The sequence below is a fragment of the Mytilus californianus genome, unplaced genomic scaffold, assembly GCF_021869535.1.
Source record: "Mytilus californianus isolate M0D057914Y unplaced genomic scaffold, xbMytCali1.0.p SCAF_4, whole genome shotgun sequence".
NCBI classification, from domain to species: Eukaryota; Metazoa; Mollusca; class Bivalvia; order Mytilida; family Mytilidae; genus Mytilus; species Mytilus californianus.
Window position 1 is genome coordinate 107989404 of NW_026262690.1, and position 24586 is coordinate 108013989.

General features: G+C 31.7%; 1 protein-coding gene across 1 annotated transcript; it reads right to left on the reverse strand.

Moving 5' to 3' along the window:
• Positions 1 to 10565: 10565 nt before the first annotated feature.
• Positions 10566 to 17982, reverse strand: LOC127739054 (uncharacterized). The gene is made up of 2 exons (XM_052250610.1): positions 17938 to 17982; positions 10566 to 13807 (listed from the first exon to the last, which is right to left on the reverse strand). Exon 2 carries the CDS (start codon positions 13788 to 13790, stop codon positions 12078 to 12080), a length of 1713 nt encoding a protein of 570 aa, XP_052106570.1. The 5' UTR covers positions 13791 to 13807; positions 17938 to 17982; the 3' UTR covers positions 10566 to 12077.
• Positions 17983 to 24586: the final 6604 nt, after the last annotated feature.

Consider the following 24586-nt stretch of genomic DNA (forward strand, 5'->3'; position numbering starts at 1 on the left):
ATAAACGGCTGTGTCTCATTATTAATTTTGCAAATACAACTATATTTTACCCGGATCAATGATTTGACATTTCATCGATAAATTTATCCTAAAATACCTGTCTATAGATGGACTGGTCTATGATGAGCGAACAGGTTAAACTCCGCCCAGTCAAATGAAATAAATCAAGTAATATTTTGTTAATTATTTTTCTATATACAACGTTGAATTTTTTCATTCGTCGTTTTTAGTAATGACCGCTAACAAATTGAACCTCGTTATTTAAATAGTATATTTAGAATATCTCCCAAATTTTAAACTTTACCAACATTCAAAAATATAAAAAGTTATAAATAAGGAACATAATAAATCTGTTTTCACCCATTCAGCTATGAACTTAAAGTTTTTACCTCCGAATTAAAAGCAAAAATGTCTACTTAATTTGAAAAGCGCTAACTGTTTATCGAGAACTAGAAATAGATTACGATTTGTAATTGTTACAGTTTCAATAACGATTTGTAATTGTTACAGGTACAATAAAGATTTGTAGTTGTTACAGGTACAATAACGATTTGTAGTTGTTACAGGTACAATAAAGATTTGTAGTTGTTACAGTTTCAATAACGATTTGTAGTTGTTACAGTTTCAATAACGATTTGTAGTTGTTACAGGTACAATAAAGATTTGTAGTTGTTACAGTTTCAATAACGATTTGTAGTTGTTACAGGTACAATAAAGATTTGTAGTTGTTACAGTTTCAATTACGATTTGTAGTTGTTACAGGTACAATAACGATTTGTAGTTGTTACAGGTACAATAACGATTTGTAGTTGTTACAGGTACAATAACGATTTGTAGTTGTTACAGTTACAATTACGATTTGTAGTTGTTACAATTTGTATCCAAATGTGAAAAAATCGGAGTGTGATAGACGGATGCTTACAATCAGCATTTATATTACAAGCATGAGTAATAAAAAGGTGCTTTTGTTTTACATGTGTACAGATATTCTGGAAACTGTAATTCGTCAGTAGTATTCAGATCAACACTATTTATTTTAGATCTACGAGGTCTGAAAAAAATAATAGGCACCAATAATGTGTCGTGAAATCATTGTCATGATATATATTTTATAAAGGTTATTAAATACATGAACATTTGTATCCCAAGGGGTTGAATGAAAAACAAGGCAAATATATTATATATCAAATAAGGAATGAGTGTAATACTTTTTATGTCTATGAAGAAAAAACATAATTTTATTTGTGGTGCACACTGAATAACATGCGTAGCGGATTATTTAAAAGTGTGCACCACATTTTTTTTTATGTTATTTAGAATAGACAGAAAATTACTACAGTCGTTCCTTATAATTCAATTCTAAATTTCATTTTTAGGTGTAAATTTTGAAAAAAGAAGTTGGTGACGTCATGGTCAAATGACAACATTATGTCCATGAGCTGATAGACAAAAGTGGAAGACGTGTTACATCCAAAATTTTATTATTTCTATGTTGTATCTATATTTTTCACATTTTTATTATTTCTATGTTGTATCTATATTTTTCACATTTTTATTATTTCTATGTTGTATCTTTATTTGTGTCATTGTTTTATTATCATTGTATCTTTTTTGTTGTCATAGTGTTTATTGTTATATAAATATTTACTAGATGTCGGTTCGATTTTGCGGTTATACATGTTATAGTTGATACTAGTATTAGTTCTGTGATGTATCTTTTATTATTATTATCGTGTTGACAATGTTTCTGGTTATTTTTATTATGATTTATGTATATTGTTGACATTGTTCTTCGTATTATTATTTCTATGGTGTATCTGTATTGACTTAATAAATTGATAACGTAATCCCCCGTTAAACAGTTTCAAAAAAATTGTTTAATGATTTTTATTTTTTTTTTGGCAGTTCAAAATTGTGCCATTGTCAAAATAACTTTAGCGGATTTAAATGGGCTAGTTTTTACGCATATTCATTACGAAAATAAGTGGCATATGTATATTAAACGATTGTAGATGATCGCGAAAGGCTGCAACCTCAATTAAAAACTAAAAAAGGAAAACAAAACCTGGAGACTTGTAATATGAAAACATATACAACTTAACCTACCTGCTGATGTTCTTTCGAGTTTTTATATTCATTTTAAGCTGATAGTTATTTAATTAGTATTAATGACGTCATTATTTTTTTCCATATCAATTCCCCAGACTTTTAAGTTGGTTTGCAAGCTACACGTAAACTTTTCACTTACTGATGTAGGCAATGCAAACTGTTCCGTAACGTAATCAACAAATGGACGGACTTTGACTGCACATATCTTTTTATCAAACTTATCCTTTTAAATTTAAAGAAAGGTATTATGTCCAGTATAATCAGATAGAATTTATTATTCATATCATTGTCATGTTATCTCTGACTGATATCTGTTTAAATGACAATTGTATCGCATCTATTTATTTTATCATTAACTTATCAAATCTATCATGATAAGATATGTTTCAGGATCTATAAATAAAAGTAAAAAAATGAATACGTCATATTTATCCGAGTGGGAATTTATAGCAGTCATATTTTCGATCTGTTTTCTGTCTGGTTGTCCGTATGTCCAAAAAGTATATATATCACAATGGTATTATTACCAAATGAACTAAATGACATCGTATTCTGCCAACAGCTTGGCGCTGCTGAGTCACGTCTACTTACTGTTTAACAGTATTTTTTAGTTTAAACGGGTATGCTCACCCAAGAACGTGTACACCTGCTTGTTACATGAAAACGACATAATAAGAGTGTAAATGCGGTGTGAGAAAATATAAAGTCATTTGTAGTCGATACGGATCCCGAAACGGGGTAAAACTTTTTATAAAAATAATTTAATTTTAGCGAGGTAACTTATTTTCGGAAAAAAATGAGAAGTGTATTACCAGATTTATTAGTACCAAGTGTGAACATTTGTTGTGAAAACATACTAATAAGATATAGAAAACTCCAATGTAAATTTCAAAAATAAATATTCCCCTTTTTTAAGCCTAATCCTTATATCGTTGATATGTCAAGCCAACACACTAGTATTGTCTTTATACTGTAATGTAGAAAAAAACATTCGCAATTGTTGTTTATTGTGTCATTGCTATTTATTTGATTAAAAATTTGGGAAAATCCCCTTTTAAAAAGACCTCGCATCTAACTGAGAAATATACAACACAACGAAATGTACATTACCTGTTGAAACCAACCGATGGTGAACAAATTAGTTGGACTAAAATATCAACAATAAGCATAAGCATAATGATTTATAGGTTTAAACAAGTAATATTAAAAAGTGAAATATGTTTTTCCAACAATTATAAAAGAAATAAGTTTGAGTCGTTTCACGCTTGAAACGGGCGTCATGAATATTTAAATAAAGTTCATGCTCTACTATTTAAATATTCATGAGGAAAAGTGATATCGGGTCAGTGACTGTATATGACATAGAAATATACACTAACGCACTTTGACTGCTCAAATAGAACGAGTGCAGTATAAAGAAATGTATTATGTCTAGTTATATCCTTTTCATTTAATCTTTGATGCTATCTCTCTTAATAACGTTTATATCGCATTCCTTAATTTTTTCATTAAGTTATTAAATCATATAGTAATAAAATCCATTCCAAGATCAATAGTCCAGCTGATTCGTGTATATTTTCAAAAGAATCGTGAAAAAATCCCAGGAAACTTTGTACAATTGTAGATTTATAATCACGTTTCCATAATAAATGGATCCCATAATTGTATTCAGGACACTATCAGGATATGTTTGACCGTAAAGTACTATCTGAGTCACAAAATGATAATGGATGTGTTCCACTTCTTCTTGCCACAATCTTTTCCTTTTTCTCGAATGTATGAACATCAAGATGGTCAATAAAAATGACTTATTACCCAATTTTTACATGCAGTGAGTAACATGACGAGTGTTATCAGTTTACCAAAAACTATTAACCCTTCCAGAACACTTGCGTTCCCTCATTTGAAGAAAAGGGGTTTGTGTTGTTAATGTTTTCAATGTAGGGCTATTTGCTATTTTCAATGTCTGCGTTGTAAAACAGTGACAATCTTGTTACTCTAACGTACATATATAGGAGACCTTTTGGATAAAATACATCTACCCATAGTTTTACATGTTTTAAATTCTGTGATTCGCAAGTTAAGAAAAGAGAGCAAGAAAATCATAAATCAACTATTATATGGTATATGCCTAATTATTGAATATGACTCATCAATCCATTCAAATAAGAGCGCCTAGACTTGTTAAACAAGAACTGCTGACCCGTCCTCTGCATCTGAAATCATTCCCTGGTATTAGTTGCTCAACTTCTAGATTTTTTGGGTAACGATTTTGTGTAATGTATTTGAGTTTTTGATTTTACCATTTGATACGGATATTTCCGTTTGAATTTTCCTTGGAGTTTGATATTTTTTTATTTATTTTTTTCTACTTTTGACTGCAAGTAGTCTTTTTGCTTTTATATCCATTGTTTTATATGGTTTTGTTTTACTAATATGTTTTGAAAGACCTAGTATCTTATCAACTATTTTTTATCATATAGACAATAAAATATTTCAAATGTAGATTTCAACATGTTTTTCAGAGAGCATTAAGGATGCACCGCTCCTCACACATTTTAAATATCACTGTACTTAGCATTATTGCCCTTGCGAATTTTCATGTTTTCTTATTACAGCCGTTTTATATCTGTCAACCAAATTGTATAAGCACATTACATAATCATGATATCTTTGTGATAAATGCCCAATAGATTATTTGCAATCCACATTAGCTCAAGGTATTACGTAAAAGACTGAAACTTTCCCTCGCCTTAATCATTCAAAAGCCTTGAGAATGTTGTGTAAAATTGAGAATGGAAACGGGGAATGTGTCAAAGAGACAAAAGAGAAGAAAACGGTACAAGGCCACACAACGAGAAATATGTGTGTTTGCTTTTATACTATTCCTGATGTTGACGGCCACGTTAAAGTCAGATATAGAATTAGGCTGAGCTATAATTTTGAATGCCTTCACAATCACAATCCCCACTTTTGAAATGAACCAATCATCGAATTTTTTAAATTTTTATCTGTTTTCTTACCTCCAACGATTTTACAACAACTTTCACGGTTTAATTGTCTCTGTTTTCAAAAAAATAGTTAGACGTCTTTTCTGCAAAGAACAAAATAATGTATCCATCTTCTCAATTTAATGTTAGTGGTAAGGGCGGTAATGTAGTTAAAAGCATTTTCATCAAACTTTCTATGCAGGTTGGTTAAAAGCACTTACATAAAAATGACAAATAAGGTAAGTAAACTTATGTGTTGATCGTATATGGCTGATCTATCTCCGCAAAAGTTATATTCAAATTTATAATACTTTCCAAAAAATACCCCCAAAAACATAATGGGTGAAGATTGCTATTTTGAATAAAAGCAAAAACTTCCATAATCAGTCGATCCCTTCAGATGTTCTTTATCTATTTATAATAAAAGTGATAAGTTTTGGTTCCAATTTGCAGAATTATTTCTAAAGACAAGAGTTTTGCAAAAGTTTACAGTTGAAAATTTGGGATGGCAATAGATGAGAAACGCTCAATTTGCCCTTAAACCAGGCTAATAAAGAAATGGGTAAAAATCGTCAATTAAAGTCATTCAAACTTTTTTTCACTGTCTATCTAAAATAGTTATCAAGTAAAATAACTGTAATTTGATAATACCTGACATTTAATTTCTGTTCTGAAAATTTTAAGATTGATCAACACCTATCGACAATAGTATACTAACAAATTAAGCGAAGAACTATCGTTTTGATTTCAATGTTATATTCTTACCTGTACCAGTCATAATTTTTATCAGGTGGAAACAGAATAGGAACCGTTTACAGAATATATTCTATGCTTTTATACTGTAAAGTTAAATAACATTTAATTACTAGTATGCAATTTCAAAAGAAAATATTAGACGTACAATGAACAAATTGATGACAATGACGAACGCCCATTGTTTGCATAACCTTCTAAAGCTCTTACGAGCCAGTCTACGATTTAAAGGAAAGATATTTAAATCATGATCATTAAGATATGTATTACATTTTGTCCTCATCATTACAGTTCATATACAGCTTTCAAAATGTACAGTTTATATACAATTTTACAGAATGTACAGTTTATAAACATCTTTACGAATGTATAGTTTATGTACAACTTTACAGATGTGCATCAAGATAACAGATAACGTCTACTAGAGTAGCATTGTAGGCATTTTTGCAGGATATGAAAACGACTACTAACGACTTCTGTGACGATATTGAGCACTTACCCCATTTTTGCTAACCCACATATTTAATTTGCATAGGAAAATCCGCCTTAGTACTAGTATTTCGAAAAAAATAAGTTTTATGATCACTTTATATCTATGATGTTTCAAATAAACCAACGTGATTATTTGAAATACAAATGAGTAAGTTCATGCCAGGAAATTATTTCTGTTCTATAAAGGAACTTAAAGTTTTAATTTAAAGAAACAAATAGATATAAAAAGATGAGGTATGAGTGCCAATGAGTCAACTCTCCATCCAAGTCACAATTTATAAAAGTAAACCATTATAGGTCAAAGTACGGCCTTCAACACGGAGCCTTGATTCATACCCAACAGCAAGCTGTGAAGGGCCCCAAAATATTACTAGTGTAAAACCATTCAAACGGGAAAACCAACGGTCTAATCTATATAAAAAAATGCGTATCGAGAAACACTTATGAACCACATCAACAAACGACAACTACTGAATATCAGATTCCTGACTTAGGAAGTACATGTTAAGTTTTAGAATTTCTTAATTTTGTCACAAAAGACCAAAACACTGATTTTTGCTAGCCTTTTTTTTTACCTATATAATTAGTTATCAAAGGTAACAGGATTATAATTTGATACGCCAGACACGCCTTTCGTCTACATAAGACTCATCAGTGACGCTCAGATCAAAATAGTTATAAAGCCAAACAAGTACAAAGTTGAAGAGCATTGAGGACCCAAAATTCCAAAAAGTTGTGCCAAATACGGCTAAGGTAATCTATTCCTGGGATAAGAAAATCCTTAGTTTTTCGAAAATTTAAAGTTTTGTCAACAGAAAATTTATTGAAATGACCATATAATTGATATTAATGTCAACACCGAAGTGCTGACTACTGGGTTGATGATACCCTCGGACGAAACGTCCACCAGCAGTGGCATCGACCAAGTGGTGTAAATAGTTATCAAAGGTACCAGGATTATAATTCAATACGGCAGACGCGTCTAAATAAAACTCATCAGTGACGCTCAGATCAAAATAGTTATAAAGCCAAACAAGTACAAAGTTGAAGAGCATTGAGGACCCGAAATTCCAAAAAGTTGTGCCAAATATAAGAATGGCTACTTATGTTTCTGGAAACGAAATTGACCTCTCACTTTTTAAAAAAAGTATCCTATTCCAGTACATATACGTCTGAACCCAAATATGAATGGTTGCTAGGTACTTTTATATCATATATATCTTTATTTACCAAATTCATAACAACTTTAGGCATACAACATATAAACTACACAAAGTATACATAGATAGCAGAAGGTAGTGTGAAACATATTATAGCATGTTAGATCTTAATCTTTGTGCACGAAATATAAATTTACCCAAATTACATAATTCTCTAAGGCTATTAGTACCTATTAATTGTATATATTTATACATAGAAGGTTTTCTCCAATAATATGGTTTTATAAGATAAGATCTAAGACCTTGATAAGTTGGACATTTTAAAATGAAATGCATCTCATCTTCAAACAGTAACAGTTTTTCAAAATACAGTTTGTGGTGCATAACAACTTAAACCAGTATTTAAAAATGCGACATTTTCTGGTGTGCAATAATGGCAATCTATCTAGCTCATAGTACACCATTACATTACTAGTAGAGCTTTTTACTTTCATAATATTTTTACAATAGCCCAGATGTATCCTTTCTATAGCTGGTGCTTTGTGAGCACCCCAAATTTCACAACCATAACAAAGTACACTGTTAATATAAGTATCAAAAATGGAAAGTAAAGTTACAAAATTCAAATAAATATTTTTTACATTTCTCCTTAAGGCTCACACAGCTTTTCTACCCTGTTCTGAGAGTTTTTGCTGTAACACATTATATTTACCATTAAAATTTAACAAAATATTAAGATAACTAAACTTTTCTACAACTTCTATTTCCTGGTTATTATAATACCATTTTTCATTTTCATGTATTTTTCCACCCTTTCTAAAAACAACAATTTTCGTTTTTGCTATATTCACACTAAGTGACCATTTGGAGGTATAATCATATAAAGAATCAAGTAATGTTTGTTATCCAGATACAGTTTCTGAAAAAATAACCATATCGTCAGCGTACATTAATAAAAATAAATGTAGTTCCTTCATCTCATAAGGAATAGAGTCACTATTTATAAAAGCCATTTCACAATCGTTGATATATACATTGAAAATAATATCGGTGATAATACTTCACCTTGCATCAAACCTACTTCATTAGTAAAATAATCAGAATTGAACCCATCAACACTTACACAAGAAGTGACATTAGAATACATTGCTTTGATTACTATTAAATATTTACCTTGAATACCAATTTTTGATAGTTTATACCATAACATATATCTTTGAACAGTATCAAAAGCTTTCGTGTAGTCTACAAAACAACAATAAAAAAAAACGATTTTTGACTGATAAAGATTTGAAAATTAATGATGTAAGAGCAAAAATGGCATCTACTGTACCCAGACCGGGGCGAAAGCCGAACTGGGCATCGGTCACAATATCCAACGTTTCCGACCAGTCTATTAAACGTTAATAAAGAACGGACGTAAATAACTTTCCAAAATTACTGACGAAACTAATCCCTCTGTAGTTGTTTGGATCAAGCACATTACCCTTCTTGAATATAGGTATAAGTATGGCTTTAGCCCAATCAGTTGGGAAAATACCGGACTGTAAAATTCCATTAAAAATGTACAGTAATACAGGCATAAACACATTCTTGTATTCAATAAAATATTCCTTAAGAATTCCATCAACTCCATGACTTTTATCACGTTTAAGGTTACGAATAGCTTTCAAAATGTCATTTTCTGTAATTTCTCTATCAAGTTCCTCATAGACGCACTCACCATTAGTATTATGAAATTGGCTGTTGTCCAGTACAGCATCTGTGTCTGATGAGCACAATGACTTAAAATGTTCATGGAACAACTTTAATTGTTTAGGAGACGCTTTCCTTTTAAATTTTTTGTAAAATAATTTAGGGTTTGTAAGTCTCATTATGTCCAGCATGTTTCCTTCAGTGCGCATATATTCACGTTTCAAGCGACGTTCTAGTGTGTTATAGTCCTTTTTCGTTCGAATTAAATTACTATGGTTTAGTTGCGATTTTAATCTATTAAATATATTCAAACAGTTTATATAGCGGCGATAACGGTCTTTACACTGGGCGTTGAACCAGGGTTTGTCATCACAAATGTTAGATCTGCAAGATTTATAACTGTTTGTCCTCTTTTTAAAAAATGGTGCCATAATGTCATTTAACGTACTAGTGAATCGGCCAACGAATTGTCGAGTAATTGCTGCCCATCAAATTCAATCCGTTCACGACACAAATTTATCTTTTCCATATTATTCAGTAAACAATTTCTACATTGTTCTTTTAATTCATCATTCCATACAAATTTGTCCTGCGACAGATTCTCTCCGTTTTCACCATCCGGAAACCGTGTTGGATTTTGTTTGTTACACAGTAATGAAAGTTGTATATGTAGAAATGCGTGGTCGGAAAAAGTTGTACAATTAGAAACAAATAAGTTGACGCACTATCTGGAAAAGTGACTCTGGGACTAATAGGTAGTCTATAACGCTCATTCCATGCGCACCACAAAATGTAAAATCATTCGCAAAACCATTTTTATGCCGGCCATTCAATATTCTCAAACCCGAGGCTTTACATAGCGAGATAAGTTTCTTACATTGAGTTCTATACCAGCAGAATAATCAAAATTATCATCAAGTCTATTCCTTATAGTAGTATGAATACTATCGCTACTCACAAAATCATCTATTGCCCCAGTTCGACTATTTGTATCGCCCAGAAGTATAACATCACCAAGTAATGAGTAAAGTTCAATACTATTTTCTAGATCAACAAATAAATCGCAATTATAAAGTTTATAAAAATTCAATCTGACAGGGAGTATATAAACGCAGGCAATAAATAACTTTTGATCACTTGTAACAATATCCTTTTTAATATTCAACCATATAATTGTGTCATGAATAAAATTGAGAATGGAAATGGGGAATGTGTCAAAGAGACAACAACCCGACCATAGAACAGACAACAGCAGAAGGTCACCAACAGGTCTTCAATGCAGCGAGAAATTCCCGCACCCGGAGGCGTCCTTCAGCTGGCCCCTAAACAAATATATATACTAGTTCGGTGATAATGAACGCCATACTAAATGTTTTAATAGATATTTTATTAGAAAAACACCCTTTTATCAAAATTACAATACCTCCTCCTTGAGTAGATTTAGACTTTCGTCTAGCATACAAAAAACAGTCATAACGAGGAATGGAAAAACTAAAATCATTTTTAAACCAACATTCTGTAAGAAAAACTATATCATATGTGCAAATAAAATTCAAAAATATCAAGTAAGGGTCGTTGTTAAGAACGTTTAACATGACCTTGACCTCTTAACAAATATAATCAATAAACGTTCTGTATATTTTTTTTTTTGTATTTATTGTATTGACCTATTTATTACAGTTTCTGACAAAATTTAATAAAATGACTCCAAAATCACAGTTCAAAATCACCAATAACATATGACCTTTAAGGCAACCTAAAGGTCATTGAATGCACAATATTTGCCAATTCACTTTCATTCTGCATATGCCATAGTTTATGACATATTTTGATAACAATTTTCGACGTCAAAATATGCAGGTTTATGCCACAATCTAAGAGACTCCGTAACCATGACAAAAAAGAACTGCTTTTAACTCGAAAAGCTATGGACATCTGTACAATTCTGGTATTTTCTAAAAATAAATACTTTGGCATGGGTCTTAGAATTATATTCGGTTGTGTTGCATTTGATGTATCCCTTAGTATTTGGGTTTTTTTAAAGGTATTTTTTTGTAATATAGCTCTTTAACTGTTTCTGTACTTACTCATCCTAAGCTTTCAAATATTTGGTTTTGAGCGTTCCTGATGAAGGTAAATCCAGAAAAGTTCATCGGACGCATAAAATTATTAAACGTGTTATTTTCAATTTTTTTACAGCACTGGTTCAATACCTCTGCTGGTGGATTATTAGTCCTTGAGGGTATCATCAGCTCAGTAGTAAGTACTTCGGTACTGACATGATTTATAACAAACCTTTCTAAAATTGTCCGTTTATAAATTTGGAAATTATAAAGAAACAAGGGTTTCAACTCCCTCGTGCAAAGTTGACCTTAGATGGATTTGGCTTTTTTTATTCATTTTTTGTTATATAGCTCTTGACTTCGACTTTTTTCGGTACTTATACATCCCCAGCTTTCAAATATTTGGTTTTGAACGTTCCTGGTAAGTTAAATCCAGAAGAGCGCTTTCGACGCATACAATTATTCAACGTGTTGTTTTTTCATTTTATTTAGTAGATATTCTTTTGACATTTTCTGACCAAAATTTTGCGTATAAAGAATTTCTGTTTACAAGGAATATGATAAATTAAAGTCATCACTCCTAACGTTTAAAGGATATGCAATCATACGTTGGTTTACTGTTATGACTGATATTTAAGTCTGGTTAATTTTGATTATTTTGTTAGTTAGTCAACTATAGCGTTTAGTTTTATTTCATATAAAATGAATACAAATATGCATTTTAAATTACGTGACGGTGATGCCATAAGGAGGATGACAATGTTTGATAGCATTAAATAGTTTGCATTAATAAACCTTTTTCAATATGAAAACAATCACACATTTGGTATTTTATAGACAAAAGCTGAATCAAAGGACTCCATATCCCCATCACTACTTAAATCATAGGACACCATCATCAGTCCTGATTCTTTGTTTATATCTATTGAACTAGGACAATTGATCCCGTCGTGTTCGGATAGTATTGAGCTACTTCTTTTGCCGTCGGGTGATAATACCACGATACTGTTGTTACTAGCAGAAGCTATATAAACGAATCCATTCTTGTCTAATGTTAGTCCCATCGGTTCATCAATTTCAAGGTGCATAAATGTCCAAATATGTTCTCCATTGTTTTTGTAGCAGCTCACTCTGCTTTGATTGTTTATTTCAAGGATACCATAAATGTGTCCTTTGAATAATGAAATATGGCTTGCTCGCACTCCTTGTAAGATTGTACAATACATGTCATTCAAATTTATTAAGGTACTTTTCCCATCACTGCTGACGATCATCATGTTATCATCAACTCCTACTCCATCACAGTTATGAGAAAGTCTGACAATTTTGATAATTCTGTTCTTTGCAACATCAACCAGTGCGATCTTGTTTGCTGACCCTAATGCTACCACCACTGTATTTGTTTTAACAAAACAGACATCCAATGGAATATCTCTGAATGTATATATTTTTCTCACAAAGCAGACGTTGTTACTGAACAATAGTAGTTGCACATTATCCAGTATTATGAATTTATCATCAGGTAATACTACACAAGCCTTAATGAGTAAAGGAAATATACTAACTGGAATTGTCATTGCATACATCCAAAATGGCTTAATTTGTTCAACGTCAGGAATGTTTGGAACTAATTGTTGCGCTTGATCCTTTCTTATGGTCTTAACTTGTAGAGTAGAAGGGCTGATCTTAATAGCAATATCCCCAAACGACTTAACATCTTGCAAAATAGATTGAAGATCAGATGAAATGCTCATATTCAAATTCTTTTCACTTAAATCATCTCCTTGTTCCAAATCTTCGAAGTAATTGGCTACTCGTGATGACGATTTTTCAATTTCAATCAAACAAATGTATATTTGTAAATCTGTTGCATATTGTATCAAATCAGTTAATTTGCTCTGCATTTGGTCTATCTGATTTGCTCGAAGTTCCATTTGTTGTACTAAAGTGTTCATATTCGATTTCAGCTTTGAATATTTGTACTCCAATTCATCGAGTAGTGTCAGCTCTAACTGATTTAGGTACTTATCGATCGACTTCCTCATGTATCGGATTTTTTCAACTGCTTTAGTTTTTTGAATATTATTTGTACTTATCCTGGTTTTAAGGTATTCAACTGATTTTATTAAGTTTTCCTTTACATCATTCAAATCTGTTTCAAGGTTTTCAACTGAGGCAGATGATTTAAATTGCTTTATAATATCTGACAGTGGTTTCATGTCTTGACACTTCTGATGTTTATCAGTAATGCACTGGACACAGCAGGGACATGCATGGAAAGAACAGTAAAGTTCAAACATCTTCTTGTGATCCTTGCACTGGATACTAATTTTTGTTATGAATGTTGGTAACTCATCATAATCCTCAGTTAGGATTGTTTTATGGTTCTTGGAAAGATTAAGCCTTCTGTGAGGTTTTTCACAGTCTTCACACAAAAATACACCACATTCTGTGCACCACGTAACTGCTATTTTCGATATTTGATCATCATTGCAAATTGTACAAAAGTGTGTGAACGAGGAAGCCATTATTATTTTCTTTACTTCTGAAATCAACAAAACATTTTCTATCAGAAATAATGCCATATTGAATGTTACTGCAATATAATTACAACCATGAATTGAAGTTGTGTGTTCCAAAACGTTATACACCAAATGCATATTAACAGCTATAAAATTGAAACCTGCGAAATAATAAAAATTGAATATACACATTTATAATGTCAGATTTTGTGATATACAAAAAGTATAGAAATAGCGCTTTTACTGTTTGATTTCATCTAAATATCACAGTGAAATCGTGCTTCCGCGCTTCAAACAAAATATGTTTCGGTCACCTTATTAAATTATAAAAAATATTTGAATAGAAATATATTAGAACATGTCACAGAGGATAACACTCCTAAGATGACATTAAAGAAGAAATGACAAACCAGATGAGTTAACTATTGCAATCAATATGTTGTGCAGATCTGATAACTGTGATGTTTGGATAATGAAGTTCAGACTATAAAATATGTTTTGGCTCAACAAAGCAGTTCATACTACCAATCATAGTTTGGTTCTATATAGCAGTTCATACTGCAAATGAGGTTTTGGTTCTAAAAAATGCACTTTTCCAAGACAGGTAATTGGGGTGTTGTTCGATGTGCTTTCTGCTGATCTGATGGTGTGTTCTAGGTTTATGCTGCTGTACCACTATCTAAGGTTAGGGAGGGGATTGAGCGCTAAAAAACATGAATAACATGTATAACCCATGTAAAATTATCTGTGTCTTTCTTACTATAGTAACTGTTGCCTGTAATCCACTGGTCGTAATTGTTTGCAGTCTGTCATAAATGATGTCTGTATATTGTTAAGTATAAATCAGAGAATTTGTTTACCTTTTAAATTATTACACACCATATTTACCGGGATATTGTATGGTCTCTTATCCGGTATGAGATTGAACATGGTTAACGACCAATTGTTGGCAATCAAACATTAACCTTGTTTCTTCTCCATTGATGTACAACACATGTATCTGATTTAACCTTTTCTTGATAATTATCATTTCGAGTCAATCGAATGAAAATTTTTAAATGCATTCATTTTCAAAGCAAATGCTCACCTTAACCCGATATGCATTCACGAGTCATCATATTGAATTCATGTACGACAATTACTGAGACTAGAAAAAATATTGAAACACCGTTTGGAAATATATATATAACGCTTGAAATAAAATTATGCATCTATATTGTTCAACTAAAATATATATATGCAGATTTCCAAACTTTAACAAAAAATAAATTCCCATCAATGACCTGACATGACTGATCGCCTGAGCAGCTTAACTGATTTTCATTCATTTGATATGTTAAAATTATCGATGGATGTAGTATATTTTCAAAGTACAATTCGGATAATGAACTAGGAAAGTTATAGAATTTTCAAACATATGATCCTTGGACTTGAACCGCTCCTCCTTTATCATTATCTCTGTAACAAACATTTTATTTTTACCATTACGGAAAAAGTAGTGATGCGGTACATAGAGACGTCTTCAATGTAGACATTTTGTTAGTATGACCAAGAATCTATCCAACAGAAAAATATAACTTAGACGGGTTTAAATGGGTCAAATTTGTCCAGAAGTTTAAACCTCACGAAAGTCATTTTCACAAAAAAATCAATCGTTTTGTTTACTTTCAGGTTGAAAAATGTCAACGCTTATTTCTAAACCTGAGCAAATTGTTATGCATAAAAAAGTTTAAAAAAATAAATCTGCGGTTTAATACGGTTATATTCAAATATACTTTCCTTTAACCCAGAATTATAATCCTTTGTTAATATTGTGAAAACTGTCAACGTTGACTAGAGAATAAGAGGACAAAATTCAGGTCTGTTTTTTATTCAAATTACCTATTGTGTTAGCTGTACTCAGAGCAATATGACAAAAGATAAATCAGACATGTGAAAATTTATCAAATTAGCACAAACAAAAATTGAAACAAATATGTTGTTTTAAATAAACAAATGTTGGTATATATAAATGTAGTACACCGCTGTTCGAAATTCATAAATCGATTGAGAAAAAACAAATCCGGGTTACATACTAAAACTGAGGGAAACAAATCAAATATAAGAGGAGAACAACGACTCAACAGAGAAACTAAAATGCAACACACACAGAAACAAACTATAATATAACAATGGCCATTTCCCTGACTTGGTACAGGACACTTTAAGAAAAAATGGTGGGTTGAACCTGGTTTTGTGGCTAGCCAAACCTTCCGCTTTTATGGCAATGGTAAATACAACATTCAAATGACAACATTACATGACAGGACTATAATACAAATAAATGGAAGAACATATAGGACACAGAAACACACAAATAAACAATACAACAGATATATATGAGGACATGTAATATGCAACATTTGATTTTTAAAACTTATATTTTGTTTAGAATTTTTATACAATACTATTACAATTTAGGATATGTTTTTTACTCGTAACTTTATTTCATCTATATTTTATCTTCCAGAAAGTGCACCCTGAAAAACACAGCTTTACAAACCTTTACTCAATCGAAGTCAAAATATTTCAGAGATTATTAATATATGGTGTAAATTTCTGTGGTATATTCAGTTGATGAAGCTTGAAGTTGTTTTTAATAACATAACAAATAAAATCATTTCTCAAAAAGTGCTACAATTATAACCTTTATTCACTAATATTATTCAAATGGGTTATTTTGAAATTCATTGGAATTAGATGTTATCATGATTACTTGCAAGTGTAATCATTAATTTAATAAAAAGTAAAATTACAAAAATACTGAAAGAACTCCGTGGAAAATTCAAAACGGAAATTCCCTAATCAAATGGCAAAATCAAAAGCTCAAACACATCAAACAAATTTAAAAAAACTTTCATATTTCTGACTTGGAACAGGCATTTTCTTATGTAGAAAATTGTGGATTGAACCTGGTTTTATAGCTAGCTAAACATCACACTTGTATCTGTAATAAGTTACTCTGAGAAATGGTGTAATGATTAATTTGATTTAATCCTATAATCAGCAAGGTAATTGTTATTTACTCAATAACATTGAAAGTAATCGGACCCATGACTAGACTCATGGCGACCATGTTTGTTTGCAAAAGAGGTCAAGGGGATATATTTTTAACACTTTACTCGAATAATGATTGTGGTCAAGTTTGATTGGATTTGGCCCAGTAGTTTCAAAGAAGAAGATAATAATAAAAAACGCAACACAATGGTTGTACTCGTCATCACTATAAGAGTTGTCTGACGATTTCGGCAATGCTACTTAATTGTAGAATTTGTGTTTGTGGTCATTATTTTCGGATTATAGTTCCTTTCTATCTATTATAGTTTTCAAAATATTAGTAAAATATGTCAAATTTGACATTTAAGGACAACAACTTCGATGACAGTTCTGATGTAAATGGTCATCAGCTATATCTCAACAGTTTGAACATTTCTGCCATTGTCATATTTTCTCTATTCGTAGCGTTTTTCAAGACAATAGAAAAAATGCATTTTACCCCTAATGCTATGTTCTATTTAGCCATGTGAGCCATGCTTGTTTGCAAGCTGGGTCATCTGACCTTTTTTTCAAACAAACTAGATACCCTAATGATAACTGTGACCAAGTATGGCTAAATTTGGTTTAAGTTGTTTCAGAGGATAAAATTTCTTAAAGTGAACGACGACGACGGACGATGGACGCCAAATGACGAAAAAAGCTCAATTGGCCTTTTGGAAAGGTGAGCTATAAATGTACAGTTCCGTTCCCACCTAATCAATACTTAAATGTGAAGTTTGCAATATGCTTTCATACTTGTTCATAATTCATCAATACGCATTACGCAGCACATAATATCATTTTCAATTTGTGTTAACAGTTCAGTATATTCAAAAGTCTCTTCAATATTCAAATTTTGGTAGGTTTTACATTTTTCTTATGATCACTATCTTTTTAAAAATCCATACCTGTAACATACAGACATAGCAAAATTGGGGTCATGCCCAACGCGTCTCTGTAAACTTTGTTTCGACCTAGTTTTTAGAATGATTTCTTTTTTAAAGCGTTTTTGGATTCTTTGCCAGAGTATCTTACTTTCTGAAATTTGAATAATATTGTATTATTTGAACATACTTACCACAGGCATTAAAACAGAAAGGAATTCGGACAGGGAAGTAAAATGTCCAATATCTGGGTTATTAACATAAGATCATTGATTTTAATTTAAATACACACACAACAAATGAAACTATACAAATAGCTTTGACAAAGCTTGAATACACACGAATTTAGAATATTTATTAACTGAGATAACCTAAATAAATAAGATGACTTGTCAAATTCGTTATAGAAAGAGTTCAATGATGGTTAATATAGATATTATTTTTCAGGACCCAATAATAAGGTTTGAAAGTATTTGGCCACAGCTTTATCTGGAATAAAATATAACACATATGATATATATTTTGTATTTAGATTGGCAAACTTGCTCTGAAATATATTTATCAATTTCTGTATTTGAAATATACATGTTAATTATATTGTGGCTATCGTAAATTATGGCAGACCAATAATATAATATATTTAAGTAATATGTTTATGCGAGAAGTTGACTGATGAGCCCTGGTAATCAGATGCTACTGGTCACTGAATATATGAATGTTGAATCCAGCGCAGCCAAAATTCTGTTTATGTCCAACATCATGTTCTCTAGTTGTCTCCTACCTCGATACCATTACTAGAAATAAGCTGAAATATAAATTTAAAAGCAGTATTTGGTTTCTTACTTCCATTAAAAACAAATAATAAGAAAAATATTTAGATTGGGAGGATGGTGGGTTTCCTAAGAAGATTCGACAAGTTTCTACGTCTGCAACCTTGCTGTCATATTTTGAAAAGACCAAAGTGAGGTTGCGATTAAACTTAACATACAAGTATTTTATGATCCCGGGGCCAGGACGATGCAGGTATTTTAACAGCCTTTTTGTGTGAGGAGGTCACTTTATGTAAATATTAACTAGTCGGATTCAACTTATGTGATAGATAAATAGCACTCAGGTTGATAAAGACAAATAACAGTTACACAACGGCATCGAAAACGGTGATTAAATGGCAGTACATAATACAAATTGTTAGATTATCATCCATTCTTTTTTAGCCTTGAATTAACACCATGGGATTGTTTATGGTTTTGGTAATTGAATATGATTGTCATTAAAAAACTTCTGAACAAAAGGGATGTTAAGATTCCGTAGCACGGAGGACGAGCGAATAGTCAACTTTCGAGTTCGATGCATTTCAGTCAAAAACTTTGGTTTTAGTGAACATCATTCGTGCTTTAAGGGACATCGTCACTTCCGGTCTCATGTTGAGCAAGTAGTTGGAAAACTATGATGCTATATTGCACGAATCATTCGGCAAATTAAATTGTCATAATTGACAACCAGCACTGCTGTCATTAGGGAATTGTGATTTAGTATCTACAGAACATTCATTATTTCTAGTTTATCCTGCACAATGACGACCACTATGAACATTAATAGTGCAGGGATACAGGCAATCCCCTCTATCTGGTAAATGACGTCATAAAGGCGCGCATAATTGACGAGTTTTTTCCGGTGATTGAGAAACTCGAAAGTGGTCTATTTTAACAGCTCTTATTGTTAGGCGATATTTTTATGTCAATATTAACTTATCATTTAACTTTTACTGACTTACAAACAGTCAAACGATTATTGAAAGGACAGAAAAAGCACTTGTATTTTCCGTCTTGAATGGACGCGTCTAAGTAGGATCCAACTTGTGTTATAAATAAACAGTACTCCAATTGATATATTTAAATAACAGTTACAAGGAAACTATTAAACCAAGAGTTCCAAGTGTTGAACTTGAAAACATCATTTCGTAAATTTTACGGACGGCATCACGATTTCGTTGGCCGTTATGGAATTTCCGTTACACAGATGATAGCGAATTTTAGTGTTTCTGTTGTTTCGTTGATTTCCTCTTATAGTTGATGTGTTTCCCTCGGTTTTAGTTTGTAACCCGGATTGGTTTTCTCTCAATCGATTTATGACTTTCGAACAGCGGTTTACTACTGTTGCCTTTATTTATATGTTCCTTATATATATAAATATATATATATATATATATATATATATATATATATATATATATATATGTTCCTTATGTCGTAACTACAATCCCGTACCCTTTTCAAGAATGTGACCTACCAAATTATACTTATTGGCAGGTTCATATTTACATGAGCAACACGACGGATGCCATACGTGAAATAGAATCTGCTTTCCCTTCCGGAGCATCTGAGATCATCCCCAGTTTTTTATTGGGTTCTTGTTTGTCAGTCTTTAGTGTTATATGTTGTGTTGGTTTTGCGTACTATTGTTTGTTTGTTGTATTATTTTTTAACCATGACTTTGTCAGTTTAATTTCGACTTATGCGTTTGAATATCCCCCTGGTATCTGTCGCCTCTTTTTTACACAAGCAAGTAAATTGTCATATAATTGTTAGTTTGTTGTCGACGTATTCGTTTAATTGTTCTCTTTTTGCACCGAAAACGGACCGATGAAATCTCAGTATATTATACAATTATTCAATCATAACACATTTTAGCTTAAGGATTATGTACCCTTGTGTTGATTCAATGCTAAACATATGGAATTTTTCTAGAAAATCCACAGCCTTTCCCCTTGTACTCTCATATTTGGCAATTCGATGCTTGGTAGATAGAGGATTATTGCATGCAGTGCTAGCAATGATTTCCTTAAAACAAGTTTATAAATTTAGATATTTGTTAAAACAAATATAAATATGGACCAATTCAAGTACACCTTTTAGGGTGCGCTCGGCTTTAGTGACTCAGTACGAGGTGTTTTGGAATTTAAAGGTTGTTTAGGACTTTTTGTAAAAAATAAACGCTAGCTGATCATAGAAAAACAAGTGAGTAATTTATGTTTAAAATTTTATAACAAAAATCTCTGTATTAAAGTCTGTGGATTTTTTTACAAAAATCTTGGTTTTATTTTCACCAAATTCTCTTTGCTGTTTTGATACTATTGCAGTTTTAAAATTTCGTAATTGACAGGCCACAGATGGGGTCATAAACCTTAACATAAACACCGTTGGAAGGTTTTATAAAACTCAGGGATACACTTATTTTTTTTAACTTATAATCTTTTCAAGTAATATTGTTTTTAAATTATAATCAAGTTGATTAAAACCCTAAGCAGACCTTATTTGTATGTTTCTGAGTTTAGTGTGGCGTCCATTTCGCTGAACTAGTATTATTTCGGGACATATGAAGGCAATAAAGATTTCTTTTTCATACAATTCGATTTGTTTTGCAAAATTATTATTTTACATAGCTAAATTCATTTTTTAAGTGTAAATATCAATGATAATAATTTCTGTAAAATACATCAAGTTTCATGAACATTTTATAATAGGAAGTTGAATCAACAAATGAAAATGAAAATGATTTATATTATTAAACTGTTGTGCAGTTGAATGCCAAGGGGCGTAGATATGGACTTATTTACATGCATGTATTGGATGTGCTACAATGTCGTGTGTCTTCATGTAAGGATCTTTAAAATGTTCAAAGTTTTATTAACATCTGATGAACGCAAAGGAGGATTGATGCAAAGTACATAGTTTTGTGAACATGTGTTGACGCATGAAGGAGAATATACATCCATAAACTGCATACTTAATGTTTTAATTGATAATTTGTTTTGGTCCTTCATATGCATTTGCCTTTGGACGTTAACCAATCAAACAATTCATTCATTCATATATCTGATTGTGCTCAACACACCCAGTACTGTGACATAGAGATTAGGGTGTGTAGTGTTTGCCTCATATGAATGAGGATATTTTCCCTTAATTGTTAAGCAATTTTTGAATTAAAATTTGTTCATTTGAAAACCCGAAATAAAGTCACTGTTTTATTGAGCTATATGTGATATTCAGATGAATGTTTAGTAGCCGCCAGAAACCTTTAATTTCAGATATAACCAAATCGTTTTGATTTTTTTTTCGTATTTCCCATATGTAGGATACCTTATTCTTTAGAAGCAAAAGTGTTCAAATCTACTGAATTTCTCGCTATATGAGAGTCTGGATTGGGTTTACAGAATAATGGGCAAAATGCGCAGAATAAAGTGTTAAAAAAATTGAAAAAAGGAATAGAGAGTAATGGGTTGATAAAATATAAAGAATTGAGAATAACAGGCAAAATGTATAAAGAACAGAAAAAAATGGACTAAAAATTAAAGAATACAGAAATGAAGGACCAGTGACGTGAAATATCAACATAAAATATTCACGTATTAATGGTGTATGTCACATTTTCTATTTGCATGTGTGTTGTGCATGTAAGAACAAATCTCGTTATAAGTCTAATTCGGTAGGTCACATTCGGGGAAAAGAGGAAGAGATTGTGGTTACGACAATTGGAACACAGCGTCGTCATTTGTGGTCAACCAACTCGTGATAACTAAGGGATGATTTTAACTGAACCACTTGGAACTCTTGGTTTAATAGCTTCCTTGAGAGCAGTTACTCTATTCAAGAAAACAGAAAAGGAAATGGTAGCCCTCGAATATCGTATTAACTGCGAAATATTTACTCCATATGCAGGAGCTGCTAGAATGCTGCTGTATAGAAATAGAAAGTTCACAATTAGTAAGCTGAAATCATCTCTTTTGTCTTGTTGGTTTGTTCTCAACCGACCTTCATTGTCAATTTCTAGATATAAGTCCAGATATGAAACAGACTTTACTGTATTTTTTGTTTTGATTTTTAATTTGAAATGAAAACGTTAAAAAAATGTTGTATGAGATGTCTTTAGCGTTCATTCATTTAAATAAAATTAGAATCTACTGCGTGAAATGTAAAAGAAAAAGGAGACGCTTTGAGGTCACGGCTTGCAACGAAGGGATGGTAAATATGCTGTGGATCGAGGAGGTCCCGTTACGTGAGTGCTAACTGTGTTGGCTTTATAAAAAAAACCTGACCAACAGCTTAATGGCAAAGATGCATCTTCTGGGGTATACAACATCAAGGAAGCTGGTACGAAACTGAATAATCGATTGAACGCTGATTGAATAACAAAACCTTGCTCTGCTCAACACTAGGATACAACCAAGCGCAACTCTGTAACAAGAATATGCTTTACCAATTGGGCAACTCAACAACCCAAAGACGAGAGAGAAGATGGATCATGACATCGTCATACCCCTCATCGGCAACAAAGTACAATTCAAACTTTGACAAGCTGATAAAACAAAAAGGACCGATGGTATAGCCAATCACGGACAAAAAATTAGAGCTATGCATGAGGGAGATACATTCATTAATTTGAAATGAATTCCAACATTTTATTACACGACAGCAAATCTCTTTAAAACAATATCATTAAATGGGGTAGAACTTACACCGTCAAAATACTTGACTCGTTTCATTACAATAGATTCTTGTGCTTGACAGATGTTTTGTCAACTGACATTTTCTGTTTGCTGACTGTGCTTTCTTTATTGGTATAAAGTAAATTTCAGACAACTGCATTATACAAAAATAACACTCCGATCCTTTGTGTTCCTTATATTTAGACACATTTTTTCTGTCCTAAAAAACTAAAAGTTCGTGAACGTATTTATGAACATCTCTTAGTTTATACAAAACTAGTTTATATCTTATAAGAAATCGCATTGATATATGACTACCATTAATAAGAAATACAACTATTAAAGGAGAATCAAACCTTCGCTACGATATTGATGCCTTAGAACAGTGCGGTAGTCGCAATCTACCTCGTATTAATGGTATACCAAGCGGAGGGGGAAGCGAAGCATCAGAACAAACGACAGAGATGGACACAGAACTATTGAAGTCTGTCGATTAAAGTATTGATACTATGATACTAACGACATTGAACAACCTCGTACTGGCTCCGATAATGCTAAAGGTGCGAGAAATTTTGTTCCACCTCGTTCAAGACAGGTGAATTTTAAGTTGAAAGACCACTTTGCTAAGAAAAGAATACTGAAATGTAAAAATAAAGCGATGAGAGAAAACAGAGATCTCAGGTACATCAGGGTAAATGAGGACCTAACAAAAATCTAGAATACCATTGCAGTCTAAGCTCGGCAGCTTCATAATGAGCATCACATAAGAGATATATGAACTGTGAACAGCAAAGTCTTTTTGTATATGTAAAAGAATGTACAAACTTAGAATATTTTAAAGTGCTCAAGGCTCAAATGATCTCCTGATTGGTTTTATTCAAGAATTCGTTTCTTTGTCAGTGAAAGGTTATAATTTATGCATGACTTCCTTTTTTAGGCATTTCATTTCATTTATGTATTAGTTTTAGTGATATTAGGACTTTTTTTTATAATTTTGAAAATCATTGATAAATTGTATCTTAGACGTCAGATGACATAATTTTTTTTCCTAATTGTGAGTATGAATGTAAATCATGTAATATGTTTAGTGAGGAATTATCTTTTTGTTTATTTACAGTTCAAATCAATAAATTCAAGATTTGAGTTACAACTGAATTTTGTTTTGCAGCCAATTTTGTAGTTCAGCTCTTTAGATTAAATACTGCTTCATTGTGTCAAGTAATTAACCAGAACTAAATGTTGAAATAAAATGCCTTTTATATATTCAAAATTTAAATTAAATTCCTGCATTTTTTCTTAATTTTATTGGACAATTGGAAATTACTGTTCTTATCAACAGCGGATCCAGTAATATTAGT